The sequence below is a fragment of the Ischnura elegans genome, chromosome 4 (assembly GCF_921293095.1).
Source record: "Ischnura elegans chromosome 4, ioIscEleg1.1, whole genome shotgun sequence".
Taxonomy (NCBI): Eukaryota; Metazoa; Arthropoda; class Insecta; order Odonata; family Coenagrionidae; genus Ischnura; species Ischnura elegans.
In genome coordinates this window covers 59,743,091-59,769,182 of record NC_060249.1, presented here as the reverse complement: position 1 = coordinate 59,769,182, position 26,092 = coordinate 59,743,091, and the positions used below count along the sequence as shown (strand labels likewise).

The following is a 26,092-nucleotide window of genomic DNA, read 5'->3' as shown; positions in this document are numbered from 1 at the left end:
TAGCCGTCTTCTCTATTCATGTTTTTCGGTGTCTTGAATATTTCGATAGCCTCCTTTATTAGCCTGGGATAATATCTATTTTCTTTTGCAACAATTGTTGCTTCGTCAAACAGTATCTGGTGTCCGGGTTCGCTCCATGCATGCTCCGCAATAGCAAAGAGCTGAAATTGCTTATTTCCTGTGGCTCTTCTGTGTTCCTGGATGCGCACTTTCATTGATCTACACGTCTCTCCTATGTAGTCTTTGAACATGGCACCTTATAGACACCTTCTTGAATATCGTGCGGCAAAACGTCTTTTGGACCCGGTAGCACATCGGAATACCGGAGAAACTGTCGTTACAAAGAAAATCCACGCGGTGAAACCCAGAAACATGGAGACATTGAAGATACTTGTTTTACCTATTTTTCAACGTAAGATCCAAGTCCCTCGACACATTTCTCCCATCGTGGCACTAGTTTGGAAATTCCCTGTTCATAGAACTCAGTTTTTTGAGATTACAACCATCTGCGCACAGTCGATTTGACTTCTTCATCAGTGTCGAATCGTTGTCCCCCTAGGAATTTCTTCAAAGGACCAAACAAATGAAAGTCCGAAGGAGGAAGGTCTGGACTGTAGGGTGGGTGTTGGAGTACCTCCCAGCCAAAGTTGTCAATTTTTTCACGAACAGAAGCAGCAATATGGGGACGAGCATTGCCGTGGAGCAGTATCACATTTGGCATATTGCGTTTGTCGCGAATGGCACGATGCGACTTTGACAACGTCTTACCATAATTTTCAGCATTCACAGTTGTCCCTTTCGCAATAAATTCCACCAACAGTACACCACGCACATCCCAGAACACTGTCATGAACACTTTTTGATAGACTGCGTCATTTTGAACTTCTTCTTTGCGGGGGAATGGGGATGCTTCCATTCCATAGAGGCTTGCTTTCTTTCGGGCGTATGGTGGTACACCCACGACTCCTCACCGGTTACAATTTCTTCCAGGATGGTCTGACCCAGGAAGGTGCTACGCAACGAAAGAAGCTAAGGGGTGCTGCTTGAACTTTTATAGCCAATTCAACTTTACGATGGAACTCAAATGAATTTTTTAATGACATAACCCCCAATGATTTATTGTTACCTTGAGACATCAGGGAAAAAAGTGGAAAACAGAATGCAATTATGACGCATCTATGTGACAAGCGTCGTTTTTCAATGGATAGTGAGAGCTTTAATAAGCGACATTGTTTTCTACTGATGATTCAACATCTGACACAGTGTCATTTTTACTTTTCCACAACTATTCCGTTTTCTTAGAGAAAGGAAATAATAATATCAGCAGATAGAGAGACCCAGAGAAAAACCAGAAAATTTTCAATAGTTTCGTTCCCGGGAACGAAAAGTAGAAACAAAATGGAAAAGAATGAAACCCGAGGAGCTAAACTCAGGGTCGAAACGAAATCGGAGTCAAAACTACTTCCGGTCGAAACTAAAGTAAAACTATTACACGAAACGAAACGCAGATAATGTTTTGCACCGCAGGGACCACGTGCTCCAACTTCGAGCAGTTTAGTTTCGACCCACACACCGAGTACGAAGTATGGTTGAATGAAGTAGAGGTTCGGCCTACCGCTACAACATGCATGGGGCTCTCATTTGTTTACCACTAGCAGGAGAACGGTGAACGCAAACTGACCTTTCGATTTTTGAGCTAAATGTATTAACCTCTCCACACATTTGTCAAACGTAATGGGTCGTAGCTATTCCCTCATATCCCCCTCCACTCAACATCAGGGTCGAAACTTAACTATAAGCAGAGGAGTTTTGATTAATTTAGTTTCGTTCCCGGGAGTAAAGTTTCGTCCCGAGTCGAAACTTTCCTCGTGATTTTAATTTCATTGGGGAACGAAACGAAACCCATGCCTCGTATTTTCGTTTCCCTCCGGGTCGAAAGGAAGCATTTTCGTTTCGTTTCACATGCCATCTCTTGGAAGAAGTAGTTTTCATTTCGTTCATTTGAATTGCCTCCTCCATTTCCGAAGAAAATACCTCGAAGTTCAGCAGAACTGAGTGAAAAGCAGAGGATTGAGTCATCCAAATGTTTCCCTTGAAATACTGAACGAAGCGTAGGCCATGATACATCGAACATTCGGCTTCTAGTTAGGACAGAAGAGGGGCTGGACTACTCGAAAGAGGTTTGCAAAATTCATCCTACAGTCAACTACTCCAATGACAATACAATGTAAAAGTTAAATTTCAGCAAGTAAAGAGGTTTTCAAGAATGAAATAGCCATGAAAAATCGTCTGGACCTCTTACAATGTTTTGTGAAGTTTCACAGATCAGAAAAATGTTCGCATTGAGTATGCATCATCAATCCGTCACCAAGATTTAATCCGTAGACTCTCTGTTCCGTAGGATGATACTTTACCCACTACACTGGTATCGATGCTTTTTCGGTAAGCGGCCAAACGGTTAACGGATGCCCAATTGCCAACATGTTGTAATACATATTTTGCATTATTCTCGTTAACGTTATTCCAGTTATATACGTAAGTGTGGCAAACGACTTATAAACATTTCGATACAAAACATAAGACGACTATCTCGGCACAGTGTTTCTTGTATTCAAAATTGATGAGAAAAATAATTTGAGATGCATGTAAGTAATTCAAACGATGAGTGAAAAATATCATCTCGTGAAACTTATTTTCAACGAATTCAACGACCAATTCAACATCTATACCAGCTGCTACATCTTTCAACTTTTGTAAACGGGCTCAAGAGACAAGAAATCGAAAAGCTTGAATATTGCACACTTTACTTCAAATCCAATGAGAAAGAGCAAAATATTCCTATACCACGTATATAGGGATCTCGTCAAATTATTTTTCACATACTTGATCTTCTCGCGGGGAAAAAATGGATGTATTTTTTCCACATTCATTTAGGCATCGAGAAACTGAATGTTTCTCCAAAAAAGTTTTTCCCTTTTCCCGAATTTATCTGCTTATCTAAGATATTAACGACTCCGAGTCAAGATAAACACACCTCCAATGGTACAGCCGTATCCTCAACCCTTTCCAACCCAGGGCTGCTTCTGGAAGTAATCAAATTTCAAGACTTCTCTAAAAAATGTGAAAATTTTCAACCCAATCATGAATATTGTGACAGCTATATATTTCGCCATTAAATACTAAAGCAAAAAAGAATACGAATCTTTAAGCTTTCCTGAATGGAGGTGGAAATTTATATATTTTTGATGTTACTTAGAAGCAGGAATGGGTTATAATGGGTTAATTGATATCCCTTGACTACATTGTCAGTAATTAACACGTTGTCTTTAATTATTTTTAGGTAATTACGATCCAGTGGAGAGGTGAGTTCACGAGTGGAAAACATGGGTCTCCTGGGATACTTGATGCGGAACTGCAACAGCAAAGAGAGGCTGGACGGTAAAGTTGCCGTCATCACAGGATGCAACACTGGCATTGGCTTCGAGACGGCCAAGAGCCTGGCGCTGAGAGGCAAGTTCAAAGAATTCAGTTTCCTTTTTGCAGAAACAGATACGGCCGATACTTAATGGAGCTCCATAACGTCAAATAATTATTTATAAACACTTAACTGCATGAATTTCTAAATACGTGCCAAAAATATTTCTTTATAAAATATATCCAGATACGCTTCTTAATTACTACCTTTTAATTGCTTTTTCTGCTATCTTTTAATTTCCAAGGAGACATTTTAATATGTAATACATGTGATAAATTATGGTTATAGACAACTTTTACATTACATGGATATGTATCGCAGATTTGGCAATTTTTAAAAGAAGGTTTTCATTTCACATACGTATTAAAAACTTCTCATTGGCGCCCGCACCTTAACTATTTACATAGTGCGAACTACACGTTCATCATCATCATCGTCACTGGTCAACAATCCTAGGATTGGTTTGACGCAGCTCTCCACTCAGTTCTCCTATCAGCTAATCTTTTCACACCTACGAATTTCTTCTCTTTCACATCTCTCTTTACCTGTTCCATTTATTTTGTTCAAGGTCTTCCTTTTCCATTCTTGCCTTCCGCTTGTCCTTCGACGATTGTCTTCATCAGGCCATCATGTCTCAAGATGTGGCCTATAAGGTTGTTCCGTCTTCTTATTAAGGTTTTCATGAGGCTTCTCTTCTCTCCTATCCTTCTTAGGACTTCCTCGTTACTAACTCGGTCGATCCATTTGATTTTCATCATTCTTCTGTAGCACCACATTTCAAAGACCTCTATCCTTGCTTTCTCCGCTGCGGTCATTGTCCATGCCTCACTTCCGTATAGGAGCATACTCCAGATGTAGGTTCTCATAAATTGTTTCTTAACTTCCATATTTAAGTTTCCCGCTGTAATCAGGTCTCTCTTTTGGTGGAATGCTCTCTTCGCCTGGGCTATTCTGCTGATAATTTCTTTCTTGCTTCTCCCGTCACTAGTTATCTTGCTTCCCAAATAACAGAATTCATCCACCTCTATCAGTTTTTGCCTCCCTATTTTAATGTTGGTCTTGACTTCTTCTCTTCTGCTGTATACTTAGATCTTGGTTTTCTTCGTGCTTATTTTCAGTTGATATCTACTCATTACCGTACCCATATTAACCAGAATATTTTTCAAATCCTTCTCTGTTTCTGCTATATTGGCTATGTCATCGGCAAATCTTAGCATGCTAATTTTTTCTCCATGAATATTCACTCCCAATGCCTTTTCTTTGATTTCATTAATGGCTTTCTCAATGTAAACGTTGAAAATTACGGGTGACAATGTACAGCCTTGTCGCACTCCTTTCTTAATTCTTGCTTCTTCACAGCTGGGCCCTGATTTTATCACGGCTACTTGGTTTTTGTATAAACTGTGGATGATTCTTCTGTCATTATAAAGAACCCCAATTTCCTTTAGGATTCCAAGCATTGTGCTCCAATCCACGTAGTCAAATGCTTTCTCTAAGTCCACAAACGCAACGAATGTTGGCTTGTTCTTTTCCATTCTCTTCTCTATGAGCAGTCTTAGGGCCAATATTGCTTCCCTTGTGCCTTTGTTTTTCCTGAATCCAAATTGGTCCTCATCCAAGTACTCTTCTGCTTTTCGTTCTATTCTTCTATAGATGATCCTTGTCAGTATCTTTGACGCATGTGTAGTAAGGCTTATGGTCCTAAAATCTTCGCACTTCTCCGCTCTTTTCTTCTAAGGAATAGGGATTATAATGTTCCTCTCGAAATCCTTTGGTATCTCACCTGTCGTATACATTTCACTGATTATTTTGTATAGCTGGTTCAACGTCCTCTCTCCTGAATTTTTAATTAATTCTGCAGGAATGTCATCAATGCCAGACGCTTTATTTATCCTGAGGTCTCTTACAGCCGCATCAAATTCCGATCTTAAAATTGGGGCTCCCATGTCATCGGCATCCACTTCCCTCTCGTTTTCGATAGCATTCGTTCTGAGGCGACTTCCTTTGTACAAATCTTCCAGATATTCCTTCCATCTCTTCCCTTTTTCTTCGTTTTTAATCAATAGTTCTCCGTTTTTGTCCCCAAGGGTATTAACTCTTACGCCCCTTTCCTTAAAATGGTTCCTCACTATCCTATAAGCGGCCTCTACTTTTCCATTTTTAAGATTGTTTTGCACATCTTCGCAAATGCTTTACATTACTAGTTACTAATTACATACGCTAAGTTCGAATAACACGTAAGTTCAAAATTTGGCCGGTCTGAGTTAATACTGCTAAGGCTAAGTATGAAAGCTGGAAAACGCCACTGTTACGTCATTCTGATTCCGGCTGCCGCCGAGTGACGCCACCTCGGTGCGAGGCTATGAGCGCCGATACAACGCAGGCTGCTTGCAGGTAGCCCAGTAACCTGCTAGGCGGTAGAGCTTGGCTTAAATAAGGGTTATTGCCCTATCAAACGAAGGAAACGTTCCGACCATAGGCAATTTTAATATGTAATTATTAAGAGATGTTTCACTGAGCTCTGTGCCTCATGCATGCATTGGCAATCTCAGACGATGTAAAACATATGGCAACAGGAATCAAAGTAGCTGACATCTGGTGGCCAATTTCAGAAATGAGACGTGGAGGATCGGCCGGTTTGTTTACTAATGCTACAGCCTAGCGGTGTGCGATACGGATGTGTTTTCAGCAATTATGTGAAGGGAATACTGATGTATATGGTAAATCTCAGCTGTGAATAATGGATGAAGTAATTTTCTCCACATCTGACGTTTTGGAGTTCAAAAGAGACATCAAGAGGTCCCTCGTTGACGGCTATGAGGTGGAATGCTGTAACCTGTCATGGTTGAAGCACTTTGGAGTATTTGGTTCTTGCAATGGGCTTTAGCATACAAACAAGCGTTATTAATGGCATGTCACACGAGATACAAGCTTTTCAGAAGAAAATTGGCGCTTCTTTTTCCGTTTTTGTGCGTATTGTTTGACGATTTTATCAACCATCTATTACAAGAGATATATCATTATTAAAATCATCAAACAATATGATAGGCATCTACTCACATAAGCCATACGTCCTCAATAATCTATTCTTCTTGAGGGAATTCGACGTCGGTGTGGTCGTGAGTGGAATTCCCCTTGTATTGGCGTTTTGACTGCTATGTGGAGTCACTCGACTCTCACCGGCTAGCGAAGATCGATGGGGAAGTGGCGAGACGGGTCGCGCGAGGGTCTCCGTGCCTTGGCCCCGGAATTTTGGCCATTTGGGCAAAGCGACTCTAGAAATCCTTTAACACAACGAAGCACGCAGGCCTTAGAAACGTCGGGGTTTCGCACCGCATCGTATTCGGAAGAGCAGGGCCTAGTTATTGAATGAGGAAGAGACAGATGTTTTAAGGGCCGACCCGGTTTTGACGGGCCCCCGGGCGGAAGATGTCCCGCCGATCGTGGGGGGGATCGCCTGGGAAAAGTTTGTGCGACTTTGGGAGAAATTACTTGTCTCAAGCAGACTTAGTCCCGGCAATTGGTGGGTAGCCGGCCGGGAATATTCATATAATTCTCAGTTGTCGCGATTCGAATCATTTCCCCAACCTTAACTTTCCTGGCTTATTGGATATCTGAAAATTCAGAGATAGTTATTGCAAGTTTGTTCAACCGTTTCCGTCGGCATCTCATCCTCTGACACCTCCATACTTACGCGAACAATTTTTAAGTAGGCATTAAATGATACAATGAAGGTGTCATGCCTTCATATGTTTCTCTATGACACATTCTTGTTTTTTTCTTAAATAAAACTAGCATGCTAGCTCACTCTTGCCCATTCTTCATGACGTGCTCCCACTTCTTTCCCAAATTAAGGGTGTTGCGGAATCTATGTAGAGAGATAGCTTTTGTCTCACACTGGTCGGTGCAATCATAAACGCCGCACATTTTGTTGCTCATGAACTTTTCCTTCTAAGTTTTTCATCATAATGCCATTGATATTCGGCTAAACGGTATAGTGCTGGCCGGCTAACGTTTCACACGAACAAGCGTACTAATTATGCATCCGATCCTCCATATTCGGCCATGACACCTAATTTAGTGCTGTCACCTGGATTCCCTTCCAGATGCAATTGTCAATAAGAACAATGACGCTTTCAATAAGAACATAAAACTCGGGTATTCGCAGGTTATCGTTCCACACAAACAAACGTACTAAAGTGGGCGATCCTCCCTATTCGGCCATGACACCTAACTTAGTGCTGCCACCTGGATTTCCTTCCATTTGCCAATAGCCTCTGGGCCCCTGTGACGTCACGCGGAGTGGCATCGCATGGGCGCCAATCTGGCCTTTTTCAAATGAGGTTAAAATTGACCATTAACATTCTATCTACATAATACCCAGCAAGTCGCCTAAAAGGCGTGTGGCAGGGGTTGTTAATTCGTCTAAACTGACAATCGTCTAAACTGGGATTTCCAAAACCAAATAATTTATATATTATGAATGCGCTAATGGTGGGTAACGAATCACAATCAATGCCTTTCGTTTTCTTTGATGGAGGAAACTACCTTATTGTGCCCTACAGAAATAACCGGCAATGAGTGTAGAGTACCATATTTGATAAAAAAATGCAGTGAAGGGTAAATAACCTACAGCCTAATTATGTGAACCGAAAATCAACACTTATACGCCATCTTACTAGCACGTTAATTGTCAATCAACGGAAAAAAAAGATGCGGTTGGTGGTTAGGAAATCAAATTGGTGTTTTATTTGGAACAAGGACTTTCAATATCGAATATTTAAGTTCGAATGTGAAAAGGGTGGAAAAAATTAATCAGCGGTACACCCAATGTTCCTTCTGCGGTAATTTCCAGAAAATTTAGACTCAAATGCGAAAGAGTAAAAAAGTTCAATCATTCTCAAGTGAATGAAAGTTCAATGAACGGATCTCTTGGCTTAGAGATCAAATTGGTGCTTTATTTGGAGCAAGGACTTTGAATATCGAAAATTTAAGTTCGAATGTGAAAAGGAAAAAAATAATAAGCAGTACACCCAAGGCTCCTTCAACGGCAATTTCCAGAAAATTTAGACTCAAATTCAGAAGAGAGAAAAAGTTCAATCATTCTCAAGTGAATGTAAGCTCAGTGAACGGATCTCTTGGTGTATATCGCTTCCAGTAAACCTCAAACGACAGTTTCATTCGAGCCCCGATTTCGATTACGGCGACCACGAATATTTCTTGACATCGACATAATTGCAAGAATACATTACGAAAAAACAACATTAAAAGATTTCAAAACGTAAAGAGAGAAAAAAGGAGAGAGCTTTAAATTAATATCTCCCTTCATATAGAGTAGCTGAGGTAAATTCGAGGGTTCGATAATTTTTTCAGATAATCGTACATAATTAAAGTGATGCAACGTACCGGTAGCGGGCATGAGCAGAGTTGCAATAAACAATAAGCACGAAAGAAACCATTTTTCAAAAATAGTATCACATCTAAAATTTAAAGGAGAGACCACTTGATAGCATACGTAGAAAAGGCCCGGGTTCAATTACCGGTGAACCCCGCGGAAAATTCCAGCTTCAAACGTCGCGGAATATTAAGGAACAACTTAAAGTTACCACATACGGCTTACCACATTTATTACCACGGAATGGAATAGTTAAACAGATTAACGTAGATACTTAATTTGAAAATATGCACGAATAACTTGCTAAAATTTCCCCCACAACTTTCAAATTACCACCTTGATGAGAGTTAGGAGATCAATGCAAGCTACGTTTAATCCCTTCGCATGCAAGTTGCATCGAATTTCTTCTATGTGAAAAAACGTAAGGCGCCTCATGGGAGCCCTTAACGTCTCGATGGAAACCGATGGGGGCTTTCTAAAACCCATGAGGAAACTTCGCTTCCCATGAATGCGATAATGCCACGGAGGAAAAATCAATTGCTTTGACCGGGGTTCGAACCCTAATCTCCTTTATTTCGCGATAGGTGTTCTATCACGCGCACTATCTAGATATCAAGGCGGAGTTTTTAAGGCTTTAGAGAACAAATTGGTTTCCGCACTTGAAAAGCAATAGCGGGTGACTCCGTAAGGGTGAGCCGCTGCCTAGTCCACTTCTATTTCCTTGAGTAATGTCTATGGTGACCGCCATAGCGTTCCAAGTTCGGGTAATAGCCTCAAGGAGGCTGTGTGTATTTACAACCTCCTTGCATAGCCTCCACACTGTGACGCAATGTAGTGTAATGGTTATTCAACGGGTTTACACCCTTTTCCCAGTTCACAGAAAAATTTTACAAGGGAAAGGAATAAAATTTAAAGAGAGATACATAAAATACATAGGTATGCAGAGGACTTATTATATTAAAAATATATGATATTATAATAAAAATGTATAACATGGTTACATTATTTAGCACATATTTCTTAAAACTAGTAGAAGAAGAATGGAAAAGATCGAAGTTATCACAATATAAATTAATATCTGACTTTTCTCTGAAAATAATGAGTTTTTTTGTATAGTTGGATGGCTGGTAAGGAACACAGAAAGTTGATGAATTTCTCGTATGGATGTTTGGGAATCGGAGAGTTACTTTAGTAACTTATAAGGGCAATAAATTGCGGGAATTTAATCTTATTAGGAAAAAATTCCAATGCGTCTTCTAGGAATTTAGAGTGATTGCAAATTCAAATGTTGTTTAGAAATTTGCACAAACTTGCTGCCTTCTGGCACTGTATGTCTGGCAGCATAAACCAACTTGCCATCTAACGCTAAAAAAATCCGCAGAGGATGAGGATGCCATGGTATATCAAGTGATAGAACACTTCGGCCAAATTCGGAAGATCCGGGTTAGAATCCAAGCCAATGCAGTCCGTTTTACCACAGCGGAATTTTCGCTCTTAAGTGCATCAGCGGGTGACTCCGTTAAGGTACATCGCTTGATAGTCTGTGGTCGTGTCCTTGAATAATTATTTTCCGCGTGTTATTCAACCGGAAGCTAAGGAAAAATTCTCTACGAGTAATCCACAGGGTGGAAATTAAAGAGCATAAAAACATCTTCTTAACATTATTTCACGGCCAACAATCGTTAGCGGTGCGAAAGCAGAAAATGATAGCTAACTACCTAAAGATTATAAGAATATGTAAGGACAAGGATATACGGAAGCGTTTACCCAACTGAAATTCCTAGAGTATCCAACTACTAATCAGGTGACTGGGATATGTCCAAATGAAGATAATCACTGCATATGAGCAATTTCTCATTGCGCTGAGAGATGGAGATAAAAAAAACAGCATTTCATAACAAATTTGATTACATTAGAGCGTAATAAATGGCACAATCAGTTGACTGGGATATGTCCAAATGAAGATAATCACTGCATATGAGCAATTTCTCATTGCGCTGAGAGATGGAGATAAAAAACATTTCATAACAAATTTGAATACATTAGAGCGTAATAAATGGCACACCCAGTTTTCATAAAAAGTTTTAAAATTTAAAGTAGAAATAGGTTATAGAATAGCATTTAAAAGGACATTATTATGATCACTGGCGCACAGTGGGCGGAAATCGAAAAAAGCTGGCCAAAATCCAACATTTTATCATTTTGTATTGATCCAAAAGTTGTATAATATTGTTCAATCTGGAATACCTAGATGCTCAAGAACTAAATACTAAAAACTTGTAATTAATGTATAATGGCCAATCAGAAAGTGATATTTTTCAAGAAATTTATTTTTTTAATGTATTATGGCCATGGCCATAATACATGGCCATAATACATTAATTTCAAATTAACTGTTTTTCGCTTAAATTTTCACTAAACCAGAGATAAACTTGCTTATCTCCGCGGAGATATTTTCATCAGTTGTTAGAGTGATGCTTATTCTATGTAACGGAACAATAAAATCCTGCGCAAACTTGCAACTTTCCGATTTATTGTGGTAAAGCAAATTGATGTCGGCGGTTATCGCGCACGGTGACCCGCAATACACGGTGTATGCCCTCGGGAACTTTTCGATTTCAGGCCACTCTGGGACGCCGCGCCGGTAGGAAAATTGCTAGGGGGTTCATTCAATGCCGCCCCTAGGTCACTGTATCACCAGATGTGGCCATGTAGTTTTTGCATCAACAGTAAAACAAGAGTAGTTTTGTTTGCAAAGGACTCTCTCATAGCTGTTCTTACCAGCAATGTTTTCCTTTTGTAGATACACTCTTCTCGCAAATTACAAAAGCAGTCAATACAATCATATCCCTAAATGTTTCGTTCAAGTGAAAAACCTTATACTCTACTCCCAGCACCCATAATTATGAGGAACATCTCCCATATTTCCAAGCAGTGAGTATTCAATAATCTTCTACAAAAGAATAGCAGCTAACAACTTGACTAATCTACTTTTTAATTTTTATGTAACAAAAAGAGTACAAAAGTTACAATACCAGTGTATATTGGTGAAGCCAGTGGCGTAACTAGGAATTTGATTTGAGGGGGGGATGGAGGGGTCTTGCCGGAAGTCTACCCTCCCCTCAGGAAATTTAAAAAAATGACTCATCTCAATGACTTAAACTACCGTTTCAATTTTTTTTGTTTCTCTGAGGCTTTCAGGGGGAATCTATCCCCCATCCCCCAGTAGTTATGCCACTTGGTGAAGTCTTATCGGGTTTTCCACCGGGTGAGTTGATTGTCGGCCGACATTTCAATGGCTGCCCCTACCATCAGCTTCAGGGCATGACGTAGTACCATGTCCAGAAGAAATGATTGTTATGCCCTGAAGCTGATGGCAGAGGCAGCCATCGCAATGTCGTAAAGTTTTACATTGATGGTGAAATTTGTCATAAAAGAATCATTTGACTATGCTGTAATGCATCAATCTATCCCAATATAGCCCAGATACAGTGGCAGCAAGGGAGGGTGGGGTTTGGAGGATAAAACCCCTCCCAGAGCTCAGAGAAATTTTTGTTCAAAAATGTTTTAATGTGCCAAATTTTGTAATTAATATTAGGGGATGGATGACTCACAAACAAAGTATCAAACTATTCATAGATCCTTAAAACTCACTATTTTGAACCATTTATCTTAAAAAAATTCTGGGGGAGGGCCCCACACCTCCTGCTTACCCTGGCAAGCATTTCATACCTCCCAGGCCTCTCAGTTTTAGTTGTGCCTAAAACCCCCCTAGCCTTAATTCCCAGCTGCACCCCAGCCAAACTAAGCCAAATGATTTTTTCATTGGGGAATTTCATCCTTGGTTCAAATAAACAGAGGACTCTGTAAATGGCAGCATACCAATTAGCAGAGCCATCATCCCAAACAGAGAGGTATCATAAATCTCGACATCGTCACATCTACTCTCATCATCGCTCTCTATTTCCCCCTTGTTGGTACCTAATCATACTTCACCAAAGCCTTGGAGTATAATGCAAGATATATATCATATATTTATACACCTTCCTGCATGTGGAAGGCATGGGTGTAGCTAGGAATTACGGCCAGCCAGTGGCGCAGCGAGGGGGGGGGTTTTGGGGGATAAAATCCCCCCCAGAGGTCAGAGAAATTTTTAAGTTTAATCCATTTTACTTATTTGGATCAGTATTACTTATAGAAGAGTGTAAGGATTTATAAAATATCCCTCAGAAACCCGTAAAAATAGACATTTTGAACTATTACTCTTCAATTTTTTTTGGAAGGAGGGCCCCCGCAACTTGTGCTTACCCTGGTAGGTATGCAATACCCCCACACCCGTAAGTATTAGTTGCACCTAAAACTTAGCCTTAATTCCTAGCTGTGCCCCTGCAGCTCGAGGTTTTAGGCACAATTAATACTGAAGAACACTCCCCTAGAAAATATTTAAGGTAAATGGTTCAAAATGCAGTGTTTTACAGCTTTCTGAGGGGTATTTTATTGATCCTTTAATTAGTCTATTAGTAATATTAAACCAATTCAGTAACATGGATCAAACTTAAGCATTTTATAATAATAATAGACAAAAAGTTTATAGAGCTTTGAAGAAAAATTATGGTAAACTATTAAATTACCTCAGATAATATTTAATCAAATTCACTTAATTATATTTAACAATTTCTCTTGGTTTTTGGGGGGGTTATCCCCTAAATCCCCCCTCGCTGCACCAAAGGTGGGAAGAGTTGATTTCAAGATAAGCCAATCTGGTTCTTTCTCAAAAATTTTATCATTTCTCACACAAACAGGCTGCCGAGTTGTCATGGCTTGTAGAGACCTTGAGAAAGCTCACAATGCTGCAGAAGGAATAAAACAAATTGTCAGAGACCGCCGAGAAAAAAATAACCAGAAGGTAATGAAGGACAAAGTTAATAATGACATCATGAACAATGAAGAAAATGAAGATTCCATTGTGGCAGTGTATCACCTTGACCTCAGCTCTCTGAAATCAGTGAGGAAGTGTGCAGAGGCCATACTTCTAGCTGAACCAAAAATAAACCTCTTGATAAACAATGCAGGTAAACACTTCATCACTAAATGCAATTAACTTCACTGCACTCCATGCAACTTATTTTCCAATGCTCAATTTCAATAGACTCTGGGAACTAATCACAGTACAAGAGGTAAGATAAAGTCATATAAAGGAAATTAAGAGAAATCTCAACTATTCAGAGTCTTTACATAAAATAAACTAGTCATTGTACGATGCTCATCTTTGTCTCCCTTAGATCAACGTCTGCCTATGTTCTTCTGGAGATGTTTTATCTTGGAAATTTTGAGCAATCTGAGATTTTGAGTGAAAGTGTGGGTTGTTATTTTACTGTGTACTTGTTTCAGTCTGCCAACATAACCAGTCATTCTAAGCCAATTCCTTTCAGCCCTAGAAGAATTCCTGGCAGTAACCCAGGACGTTTTGGTCATATCAGTTCTTACAATGGACCCCAAATGGGTTTAGTGAATGCATAAAAATTCCAGCAGAGACATTGGGGATTGGTCCCCACAGTGAAACTCACCCTTTCCCACACAACAGGAGTGATTTATTGTGTACTTGGGACGAGCATTGGGAGAAGAATTTTCACAGCCATTGGCCAGTTACTCCTTAGTATAACTAGTTTTTTTAAGAGTGACTTCAAATAGGTATCTTAGTATGTAGCCTCAGGACCCACTCACAAATACAAAGTTATGTTTTTCCTCATCTTACTATCTCGATGGAAGTACATATAATTGGCAGTAATTTACAGCTAGTTTATATTTCATATTGTCAAATTAAGATACCATTAAGCTTAAAGTTCCCCTTTATTTCACCTTACCATAATGCAAGTGATAAGCTGTGTGGGATTTTGAGAGGTTGGGGAAATGGATTATTTTTGTCAATTAATTAAAATTTTAATGCTCATTAACCATTAGACTACCTAATTTTCTTTAAGTGAAGGTTAAATTAGCATACAATGAGCTGCTATTCTATTAAACTCAATTTTTTACACCAATGCAGCATAATTTAATAAACTGCAATTGCAGGAGTAATGGCATGCCCTCGCAAATTGACAGAAGATGGCTACGAGTGGCAGTTTGCAGTGAACCACTTGGGCCACTTTCTCTTCACTCTGCTACTGCTCGAGAGGATATGTGAATCGCCTGGAGCTAGGATAGTAAACCTAGCATCTTTAGCACATTTCTGTGAGTCTCCCTCCTCTCTAACCATTTAAAAACTACATACTACACAAAACAATTATACCATAACATATTTCCTTTTACAAAAAAAATGGAAGTTTCATTTGACCATATCTGTAATTGAAACACATGGATTTATTAAGTAGCACCAAACATAGTATACCTTTCATCTTTTGGACCATGAAGTAGTGGCGTAGACAGCAATTTCATTCAGGGGGGGTTCAAAACCAGGGGGGGGGAAATTTTTGAAAAACAGGGTACATACATACTAAGTAATGGGTTTTGAAGTAATTCTAACAATTTTCATGAAAACTAAATTTTTTTAACGAAATATTTTTTAAATTCATGATTTTTCAATATTTTGCTTTCTTTTACAAAGGAAAATAATTTTGTTTTTATATTTTTGGGGGGGTCCAGACCCCCCGGGCCTCCCCCCTGACTTCGCCACTGCCATGAAGGCTAACAAAGTATGCAACCATGATATTCTATAATTTATATCATCCACTACAGTAATGAAAGTATGTACATACATATAGGTTGAAACCTTAATTACAACATATTTCTTGAGAGGTGCTCGATTCAATTTTATTACATATTGAACAAGAGGATAACCTAACATTTTTGAAAGTACATATAGTAATATTAAACCAGCTAAACTGAAAAATGACTATGGAACATATTTTTCCATTTTAAATCCTATACAGGGGGAAGCATTCACTTTGATGACTTGAATTTGGAGAGGAGATACTCACCAACTGGTGCATACTTCCGAAGTAAACTGGCAAATGTATTGTTCACAAAAGACTTAGCTCAAAGACTTAAAGGTAAATATCAAGTCCTGGACACTTGTCATTAAAATAGCACATATGTGTATGGAAACCTTTCAATCAAAGCATGATGACACAGCTATAAGATTGCAAGGTGCAGACTAATCAGCATCATAAAAAGACTTCATTTATCCAAAAAGTAAATAAATTCTGTTATACCAAATTTTCCTTAACCCTTTCGCTGCTGTTCAATCTCCGAAAACCTACTCCTCACATGCGGCGAAAATGTTAAAATGCGTTTCCTGGGCCCATGGAGCAGGTACTTCCAGGATGGGTGTGGTAAACCCTCCGAAGGGTCGCTAATCTGCGGCCCTATCCAAGACGAACTCACCCACGCAGGACCTTCTCTTCGACCCTACCAGCGGGGGGCCTACCTCCCGAAAAGGGACCACTCTGACTGCAATTTGAAAATCAATCACTCAATCCAATCATCAAAAAATGATTATTATCATCGCAATCCTACCAATCAAGCAATCAAGCATGTCTTTTAACCGTGTTTCTACAATGAAAAATAACGATTTTGTTAGCTTTTCTAGAAACATGGCTGCGGACAACCGGAAAAATGGCCATTTTAGCAAAGTTAACAAAACCGTTATTTTTCATCGCAGAAACACGGTTCAAAGACGTACTTGATTGCATGATTGGCAGGAGTGCGATGAAAACAATAAGTTTTTGATGATCGTATTGAGTGATTGATTTTAAAATTGCAGTCAGAGCGGTCACTTTTCGGGAGGTAGGCTGCCTGCTCGTAGGGTCGAGGAGACGGTCCTGCGTGGGTGAGCTGGTCGAGGATAGGGTCGCGGATTAGCGACCCTTCAAAGTGCTTCGGCGAAAGTGCTGACCGCATGGTAGGGAGGAAGAAAAAGTACGTCCACAGCAGTCTGCCATGCGGACGTACTAGGTACGTCCACAGCAGTGAAAGGGTTAAATGATGAAAAGATAGAGTGATGCCAAAAGAATAAAACTAATACAATTCAGGAAAAGTCAGACTTATAACAAAGCATGTGGAAATAGAATCAATCTAATCTGAACCTCTATGTACTGTCTGGCTTACCCATTAGTCTGAATAAAATATGTATCTGTAAGCTGCCATCATTCATCAACTACAACATTAGCTGCATCACTGAAGTCAGGTATTTTTCTTTGTAAGAAAATACCATTTTCATTAGATTAGTACATATGTGAGTACTTCATGAAAGCTTTGCTCTTCCATTTTCTATCACCTCCAGCTATTTAAAGATTCTAATTAAAAATGAATTCAAATATTCATACATTTTTTTATATTAAAATTGAAATTTCTTCAATGCTTGAGGTAGATATAATTGTGTCGTTGAATTTTTTCTCAATTTCCCCTCAAACCATATTGAGAAGAGGTATTTTTTCAACTTATGATATACCAAGGCCCTCAATGTCATAACCAGGTAATAAAAACTGTCGCGAGGGGGAGGGTCAAGGGGATCCGGACCTACCGCCCCCCCCCCCTGAAATATAAAAACACAGTTACTTTGCTTCATAAAATAAAAAAATATGGAAAAATCATGCATTTGCAAAAGATTTTTTTGACAAATGAAGTTTTTTCGATCGTTAAAAGTATTAAATTAGTTTAAAAACCTCTACTTAGTACTCTATTTTCCAAAATTTTCCCCTCTGGTTTTGGATCCCCCCCTCCCAAACAAAATTTCTGGCTATGCCACTGATCAAACCCACTTCTGCTTGAAAAATTGCTTTCGTTGGCTCTTCCCCTTATCTATCTCCTGAGGCAGATTAAGGAGGGGGGCAGCCAATCCTCCATTACATCCTAATTTATGAAAAAATTGAATAGAGGGGTATGTATGAGGAGACTCTGCAATAAAAATAGTAAATTCACCGGCTTAAAAAAAAACAATGCATTACTGAATGATTTATAGATATCAAAAGGCCACTTGTCCACACATGTCAGACCTCTGATGTATTATTACTGAGAGGTGTTGAGAGTGACGAGAGAAGTGAACACCACCACAGTGCCGCACAAAGTGACGAACCTTCTCCTCCCTCCCACCCAAAAAAATGGCCTAAACCCTTTCCTGCCAGCACCTACCATAGGAAAACGATTTACATGCTACGAGCGGCATAAGAATATTTTAAACCTCTCCGTACAGAGCTCTTTTTTGGAGAGGAGATGCTGTGAGGTGTTCTGGCTCCCCAGATTTGGGAACCAACACAACAGGGTGCCTGGCCATTACCCCAGTCACTGGGCTAGATCCACAGACCCTATCTTAGCACGAGGCCAAGGACAACTTTTTGCATATCCAATGCTTTTCTACACAAATGCTATTGCTTGTGATTTTCAATAATTTACTCTTCTATAAGAATGACTATTTTTTTTTTAATTTTGCAGAATTTTAAACAGATTCCAAGCACTGATTATGAGAAATTGAGAGAACACAAAGTGCTTACACTCTAAATCCAGAAGTCTGTTATTTTTAACATTAAAATTTCATTGAAAAAATGCTTATGCACAGAACAAAATGAATAATTCATTTCAAAGTTTAAAAAATTGGAGTATGTAACAGAATGTTTCCTTGCAAAAACTATTGGCAATATAACAACTTCAATACAAACACTTGTTGAAAGGAGGGTCATAAATGCGTGGGAGGGTCGGCATCAATTGCCGATGAGTGGCTGACCGGAAGTCGGCCACTCATTGGTAATTAATGCTGTAGCCAACTTCGGGTTGTTTGCAATGCAAAACCCACGCTGGCTATAACAGATATTAAGTGTTCTACATATGAATATGCTCATCAGCTCCACCTGGCATTCAGCATGTGTTGTAGTATACACTTAGGGTGGTGCCCCTTTCACAGTCAGTGAGTTGGTACCACTGACTTATCCTTATTTTCCAGTTGGCCCCAGAAGTGTTGTTAGTGGTGTTCATATTGTAATGGCAACTGTTATAAATAAAGTCCTACTAGTATTTATTAATATTGCATTCTTTTTTAAATAATAACAGCCAAATGTTGCATTAAGTGACAACATAAAACAGCATGAAAGGGTAAATACAAGCCTACCACTGTCTCAAGGGGAAATGTGTTCCTTGGGTATCTTCACATTATTCCTATTAATTCTAGCTGTCTATTCATAGCATCCAATGATTTGATCTTTGGATTTTACTTATTTATAGTAAAATCTTCCAAAATTGTTGGTACAGTAAAGTATGGTTTCGCTAGTTGTGGACCCTGGTCGCTTTCATAGAGGTGAGGGTATACCCCACTCTAGAGACATCATTGGGCTCCTTATTGCGATGGCACCTCCTTTTTCCTTCCCATTCCACTCCCCTCTCCAGGTGTTTCGGCGTGTCAGTTAAATTAATGGGTCCCGGCCCCATTGTGTTGTTACCTTCCAAAAACCCCCTTTGGGTTCTCATTCATGTCTATTAATAGCATCCAACATAATGATCATTGGAATTTTCTCTTTTATAGAAAAATATTCCAATTTTGTTGGCATAACAAGAAATGGTTTCGCTAGTAGTGGGCCCCAGGGGCGCAGCTAGGAATTAAGGCTAGGGGGGGTTTCAGACGTAACTAATACTGGGGGGCCTAGGGGTATGGCATACCTGCCAGGGTAAGCAGGAGATGCGAGGGCCCTCCACCATTAAAAAAATTAAGATAAATGGTTCAAAATGGTGTTCTTTACGGGGTTCTGAGGGATATTTTATAAATCCTTACCCTATTCTATAAGTAATATTAATCCAATTAAATAAAATAGATTAAACTTAAAAAATTGTCTGAGCTCTGGGGGGGTTTATCCCCCAAAGCCCCCCCACGCTGCACCACTGGTGGGTTACGACGTATCATTAGTGGTACGGGTATTCCCTATTCTTACCTTTCATTACTATCACTTCCTTGGAGATGTTGTCAGGCTTTCATCATGGGGATGCCTCACATCCTTCATTCCTTCCTCAGTCCTTCCCCCCTTGGGATGGCTTGGGCGTAAAAGTCTCCGACTTGGTTCTCCGCTCTCAGGAGAGTAAACTGTGTGGGCCCGCCCTGCCCTATTAGCACCAAAAGGATTACATCTATAAATATTTCAGATTCCGAAATACGTCATCGGTATACAGATTTGCAAATCTGTATATTATATATGTCTGATGATCCACAGTCCTTGATGTACATATTCCAGAATCTTTAAAATATACAAAATGATATCCTTACGGGGTAACCAGGGATCAGCAGGCATGTATGAGATATATATAATATACAGACTTACGACGAGTTATACATATTTAATCTATATAAAATACATATTATGGCAGCAGATATAATACACATGATATCTAGATATTATCTGCATGGTAGAGGACATTTGCATGTATTTTATATAGATATAATATGTATACAGTGTAGACTATGATACGTATTAAATCTAGCTATATTAATTCTTTTGGTGCTACTAGGGTGGGTACCTGATTCTACTCTGTTCATACCCCAAAATGAAGGGGCTAAATGCTTAACTCCATATCCCTTATTGACAATAATAGATGAAGATTATATAAGGTCAAAAGAGTCTAAATAAATAGGCGCTTTTCAATTTTTTCAGTTTCAAATTTTTTCATTACCAAACATTTTAACAACAGGCACTGGTGTGACTACTTATGCTGTGCACCCCGGGATCGTGGCAACGGAAATGAGCCGCCACTTTAGCAACACCCTAATACCAGGAATGACGTGGGTGTGCCAGAAACTTGGACCATACTTTGCGCAGAATTGTGCTCAAGGCTGCCAAACTACTTTGTACTGTGCTATTGATGAGAGGGCAGCAAATGAAAATGGACTTTACTACAGGTGTGAATAGTCTAGCTTAGTAAATATGCACCCACTTCTTCAAATACTGATTCATGTTTTAAAAATTGCCTGCTAAGCTGCTACGATATCAATCCAAAAAAATTACCATCAGATTGCATGGATTGTATGTCTTTGACTGCACAGCAGGCTATATTTGAAGAATACTTCAGGATGCATTGAGATTTAGTTATTTTTATTCACATTATATATGCATCAAATAAAATCAGACAACTGTTTTTCATTACAAGAACAAATATTTCAAAATATATTCAAGGGAAGATAGCAGGGCATTTTGAAACACTATTATGATATAAGGTCTTACACAAGGCCTCTTTAATTAACTAGCTTTCATGAAAAAAGCAATACACAACTAAATGTAAGCATTGTTATTTTCTGTTCTTCATCTTTTTACCATAAGGTATAAGGTCATTTCCTTACGTAGCTTTGGATTGAAAGGAATGCTTGCAAACTCATGTTCTCACATTAAAATAAGCTCATGCTATCACAGTTTTTAAAAATATTTGTAAAATACAGAAGAAAGTGGAAATTGATGCAAACTGGAACCAGGACCAAGAGATGATCTTTTTTTCAAACAGCAACATTCCCTTCAAATAGCATATTTCCAACATGAAGAAAGGAATAAAATAATACTGATGGTTTATGATATCATTTAGTGGCATAACTAGTAATATAATTTGGGGGGAGATAGGGAGGCCTAGGGGGCAACTACCCTCCCCCAGGCAACGGAGGAAATGTCCAGGGAAATTTTTTAAATATGATATGCCCAGAAATGCATTTTATATCATTAATAAATGATCTTTAACTTTTAACCGAAGCAGTTATAATGTGTAGAAAGTAGACAATAGTTTTAAATATTTTTTTAAATTTCTCTCAGGCTTTGAAGGGGGAGAAACCAAAAAATGATCTTTTTTCAAACAGCTATCCCCTCAACTTCCCCCCTCCTCCCCATAGTTATTCTACTGATATCATTCTGTATTCAGTGTCAAAACATTTGGTAAATTATACTTTTTAACAGCAGATTTTCTACTGTAACTTGTCTCCACGAAAAAATGTTAGCCAGATGCTCAAATGCTTATAAAAAAGCAAGAGATATTGGGTGAAACCCAGATGTCTATGAGAAACTTCATTGGGCCATTATTGATAATCCTTAATAGGAGACATAGTCATCTACTTACAATGAGTGTAATTAATAATTTTGAAGGACTAAACTAGTTCATTCTATGCGTACAAAGAATTCAAACATAAATACATACATATTTTATTTTCACATTCCGAAGTACTTTTACCAGAATGGGGCCACAAATGAGGGCAATGCAACAGTGAATAACATAGCCAATTTGCAACCAAACCAATTAAAAGAGCATATATGTAATATGTTTGTACTTCTGTATAGTAACTGTAAGCCAGTATCTCCAAGTGACAAAGCCAAAGATCCTGAATTGGCAAGGAGACTATGGGATGTGAGCCTCAAATTGGTTGGCATTGAGGAGGACCCCTCAAGAGATCTTGCACGTCGAATGCAGAATGCAAGCATCACTAGACTGTGATATGAGTGAGTATCAACCATGCATTACTTATAGCTATCATTATGATGTGTATTACCATGATAATTAGTTGATGATATAACAAGGCCTACGCTGGGCCGCAGGGACACTGGGACGTATCCCAGTGCACCCTCCAGTCTGGATGTCTTTGGTCCCCTCCTGTTCCGAAAATGACAAAATTTACAGTCAGAATACAAACATTAAGCAGTTAGCTTGATCTCAATGTCATCTCATTTTACAGCATACTAAACACCGTCTTCATTAAACAAAATAACAATTTAAATTAATATAATTCAATCTGGTAAGATTCAATTCAATCTCAAGAGGGAAGGGATTTAAATTTCAAAATTTATTTATTATATTCCAAACCCCCAGATATTAAATCTAGAATACTATAACATCATCATTTACCTCGAGAATGAGAGAAAAGTCAGAAGTGCAACGAGAAAAAAAAGGCCTAACTTTTCAAAGATCCATGTAGATCCAGTTTAGTCCTCCACCTGCATTGTGCTGGTGCCCTTTGGCCATGAATGTCCACTGCCCTAAGAAGGGGTCCAGCACAGGCCTGGATATAACGATGGATCTCCACTACTCCTTTTATTGCTCAAAAGTTCTTAAGATCTAAATTCATGCGTAGGTTTCCATGGCAATATTCATGATGACTGCCAAATTCCGGGTTCTCCACCCACATCTGTCGTTTTTGATTGACTAGAGTTTCAAAATCCATCCTACTTTAGTGTGCAGGTTGAAGGTGATAAGTGTTGATTTTTTGCCACCTTTAGGAAGGATGGCCGGTGCTATATAATAACCCCAAAATTTAGCAGTCATTCTTATGATCTACTCAACTTTCAACATAAATCTTGACAGTTGAGTAGATCTATGTTGAACAGGTCAGGGCATTGAAGGCTCAAAAAAACAACAGTTAGATTTTGAACCGGCCAGATGTTTAGTAACGGCTTCCTTGGGCCACCAAATGAGAAGCAAATGGCCCAACTTGAAATTCCATAATTGCAATCGGTTATCAATAGCCTCCTTATTAATCCGACTCCATTATATTTTACAGCAAGAGAACGACTTTGTCCGATAATCATAAATGGAGTGAAATGCACCAAAGGATGTTGCCATGAAAAAATATTTGATTTAGCCGGCATTCTAACACGGATCTCCCGATTGCCGGTCAGGTGTGTTAGCCAGTTATACCACCGAGCCATTTTCTCAGAGCAAACTTCGGGATTGGTTTTGCAGAACTAGATGTTGACATCACAAGTCCACACTGTGGCACACGTGGCGAGGGTCGTGCTTACTATGCCACTGTCGGCGTGAAAAACCCCTAATTTGTCGCTGGTCGGCGACGACGAATTTCAAAGCACTGCAGAAGAGACAACGCAGTCACGCGCACGGGTGCAAAGTTAAATACACCAAAGGATGAAGTTCGCCATGGAAAATATTTGGCTTAGTCAGGATTCGAACCCGGATCTCCCGATTACCAGTCAGGTGTGGTAGCCAGTTACACCACTAATTGTAAGCCATTTTCTCAGAGCGAACTTTGGCGTCAAGTGGTCTGAAGCAATGTCATTTGATCAGCCAAGATGAGAATTTTTCTTTTCAACCAGCGTTCAGCAACCTCAAGAGTACCAATAGCACTAAAGTATAACACTAATATATATGTAGAAAAATCCATCGGAACACATCATCACCATGGATCATTCCATCTATTTTCCTGAGACCATGATGCTAACCTGCCACCAACTGTTCTGAAATTGGGTTGTTAAGAAGGCTAATGAAATCTAGAATACTAAAATATCATCATTTACCTCAGGAATGAGAGAAAAGTCAGTAGCTTAATGAAAAAGAAAAGGCCTAACTTTTCAAAGATCCTTGTAGACTTAGGCCGGCGCTTATTTTTTCAAAATGATTTGATTTAAAAATTGGTGGTGGAAAAATGTGTGAAATGCCGAGGAAAAAAAATATAAAAAAGTTTCACATTCGTGTGACGTCGGATAGCTGTGCCTTAAGCACCTATAGGGTCTTAATACAGTTATTTCGAATGTTGAGTTTTTCGAGGTATGGTATGGTATTTGGAGGAGGCGACCGACAGATGAGGTCATTTGCGCCAAGAGGGAAGGGTATGGAAGGAAGGTTGGAGAAAAACCCGGCGTCGGCATTAGCCTGCTCTCAACGAAAGGCGCCAAGGGGACCACGGCTTAACGTCCCATCCGACGGACGGATTGTTGCGCTTGAAATATCCTCCACACAACACTCAAGCAGGGATCGGGCAGTCTCTGAAAATTCTCTGCCACTGCCGGGATTTGAACCCGAGCCCGCCGGGTGGGAAGCCAACACTCTAGCCACCACACCAACCTGATCCCCGAGTTTTTCGACCCAGATAAAATATTTTCTAAGGTAAACATGATATTTTAGAGACCTTTGGAAAAAAAAAAATTCAACCGTTTCGTCATATCTTGATTCCTTCATGCTGAAATGCTGCCTCAAAGGTGCTATTGTAGACTACCTAAATTTATAAAATAATTAATTCCTGGTAATCATAAATACCAAGTAATGAAACCTACGTTTGTTTCAGCTGTTATAAGCATTGAATAAAACATTGCTCCGTCAAAATAATTACAAACTTGTTTCTCTCTTCCACAGGTGCCTTGTTTGTGCTCAATAGGGGCCACAGCTGAATTATTGCATCATCATATGATCTGAGATGGATGATTTGATTGTACCATGTCATTGATGAAAGATTGGTGAGGATTTTTAGAGAAGATATGTTCAACTATGATAGATGAAGCTGCTCTTAGTACTCAGATTTTTTACTTGAAAATACATAGATCTCTTTTAATATCATAGAGAGGAATATTTTGAACTATACTTTAAATCATCAGAGAGGAAAAGATGGATCTATTGTCATAGCAGTGTATTGGTGGATCTAAGGGGGAGGGCACAGGGGCAAGTGCCCCCTACAGACCCTTAAAAACATGCATGCTTTTTAATACGTTCCCGTTATCATCGCGTTCGTTTTGTATTACGAGGTATACTTGTGCCCCCCCCAGAACAAAATCCTGGATACGGCCTTGCTTGTGCCCCCCCCCCCCCCCCCCAGAAAGAAATCCTGGATCCGCTCCTGTAGCAGTATGTAATACTTGCTTTTAGAGCATTTCTAAAATTCTCTAGCTGGGATGAGCTCCTGACGAGATCCACCTCAGTGGAAATACCTAATCTACAATGTTCATTTAACCATTTCACCCACAGTACACAGATGAATGTCTGTAATACAGTTAATGAGTGTCTGCTTATATACTCATGAGTCCTTCGATTGATGTTACTGTGCATTTTCAATAATAATTATTTCAGAAAAATTTTAACTCAGACCATCTTTCACTGTAAGGCACAGGCATTTTTTTAATGCAGGATATCCATCACATATCCAATTTGTATTTGTAGAAAAGCCTATGGGCATCCTTCAAATGTCCTTTTTGAACTAAATTAGGGCAAAGATTGGGGTCAGAATGATGAATATTAGTGAAGACATTCATGCTGATGTGTCCTATGAGCAGAGGAAATGAACCATGAGCAAGTCAAAGCAAAACCTTAGAAACACAAGGCATAAGGAAAATAGTACTACATATATAGGTATTATTTAGACCGTAAAGGAAAATTGATTATTCCATGTAGTCCACCATCTAAAACAAAGCTCAAAAATAATAAATGTGGTATTCTTAAATATTAGCCAATCTTTGTATACAATCTGTACAAGAAGAGCACATCAAACAAAAATTAAT

At 39.2% G+C, this 26,092-nt stretch overlaps 1 protein-coding gene across 1 annotated transcript in view; it reads left to right on the top strand.

Annotated features, from left to right (window-relative positions):
* LOC124157565 (retinol dehydrogenase 12-like) overlaps window positions 1-25,396 on the top strand; it is a 33,621-nt gene extending 8,225 nt beyond the window's left edge. Inside the window, exons 2-8 of the mRNA XM_046532396.1 lie at window positions 3,341-3,510; window positions 13,673-13,942; window positions 14,943-15,101; window positions 15,800-15,919; window positions 20,535-20,742; window positions 22,157-22,315; window positions 24,957-25,396. Coding sequence (XP_046388352.1) covers window positions 3,384-3,510; window positions 13,673-13,942; window positions 14,943-15,101; window positions 15,800-15,919; window positions 20,535-20,742; window positions 22,157-22,310 — 1,038 coding nt within the window. The 5' untranslated portion in view covers window positions 3,341-3,383 and the 3' untranslated portion in view covers window positions 22,311-22,315; window positions 24,957-25,396. The remainder of the gene's footprint in view (window positions 1-3,340; window positions 3,511-13,672; window positions 13,943-14,942; window positions 15,102-15,799; window positions 15,920-20,534; window positions 20,743-22,156; window positions 22,316-24,956) is intronic.
* Window positions 25,397-26,092: the final 696 nt, after the last annotated feature.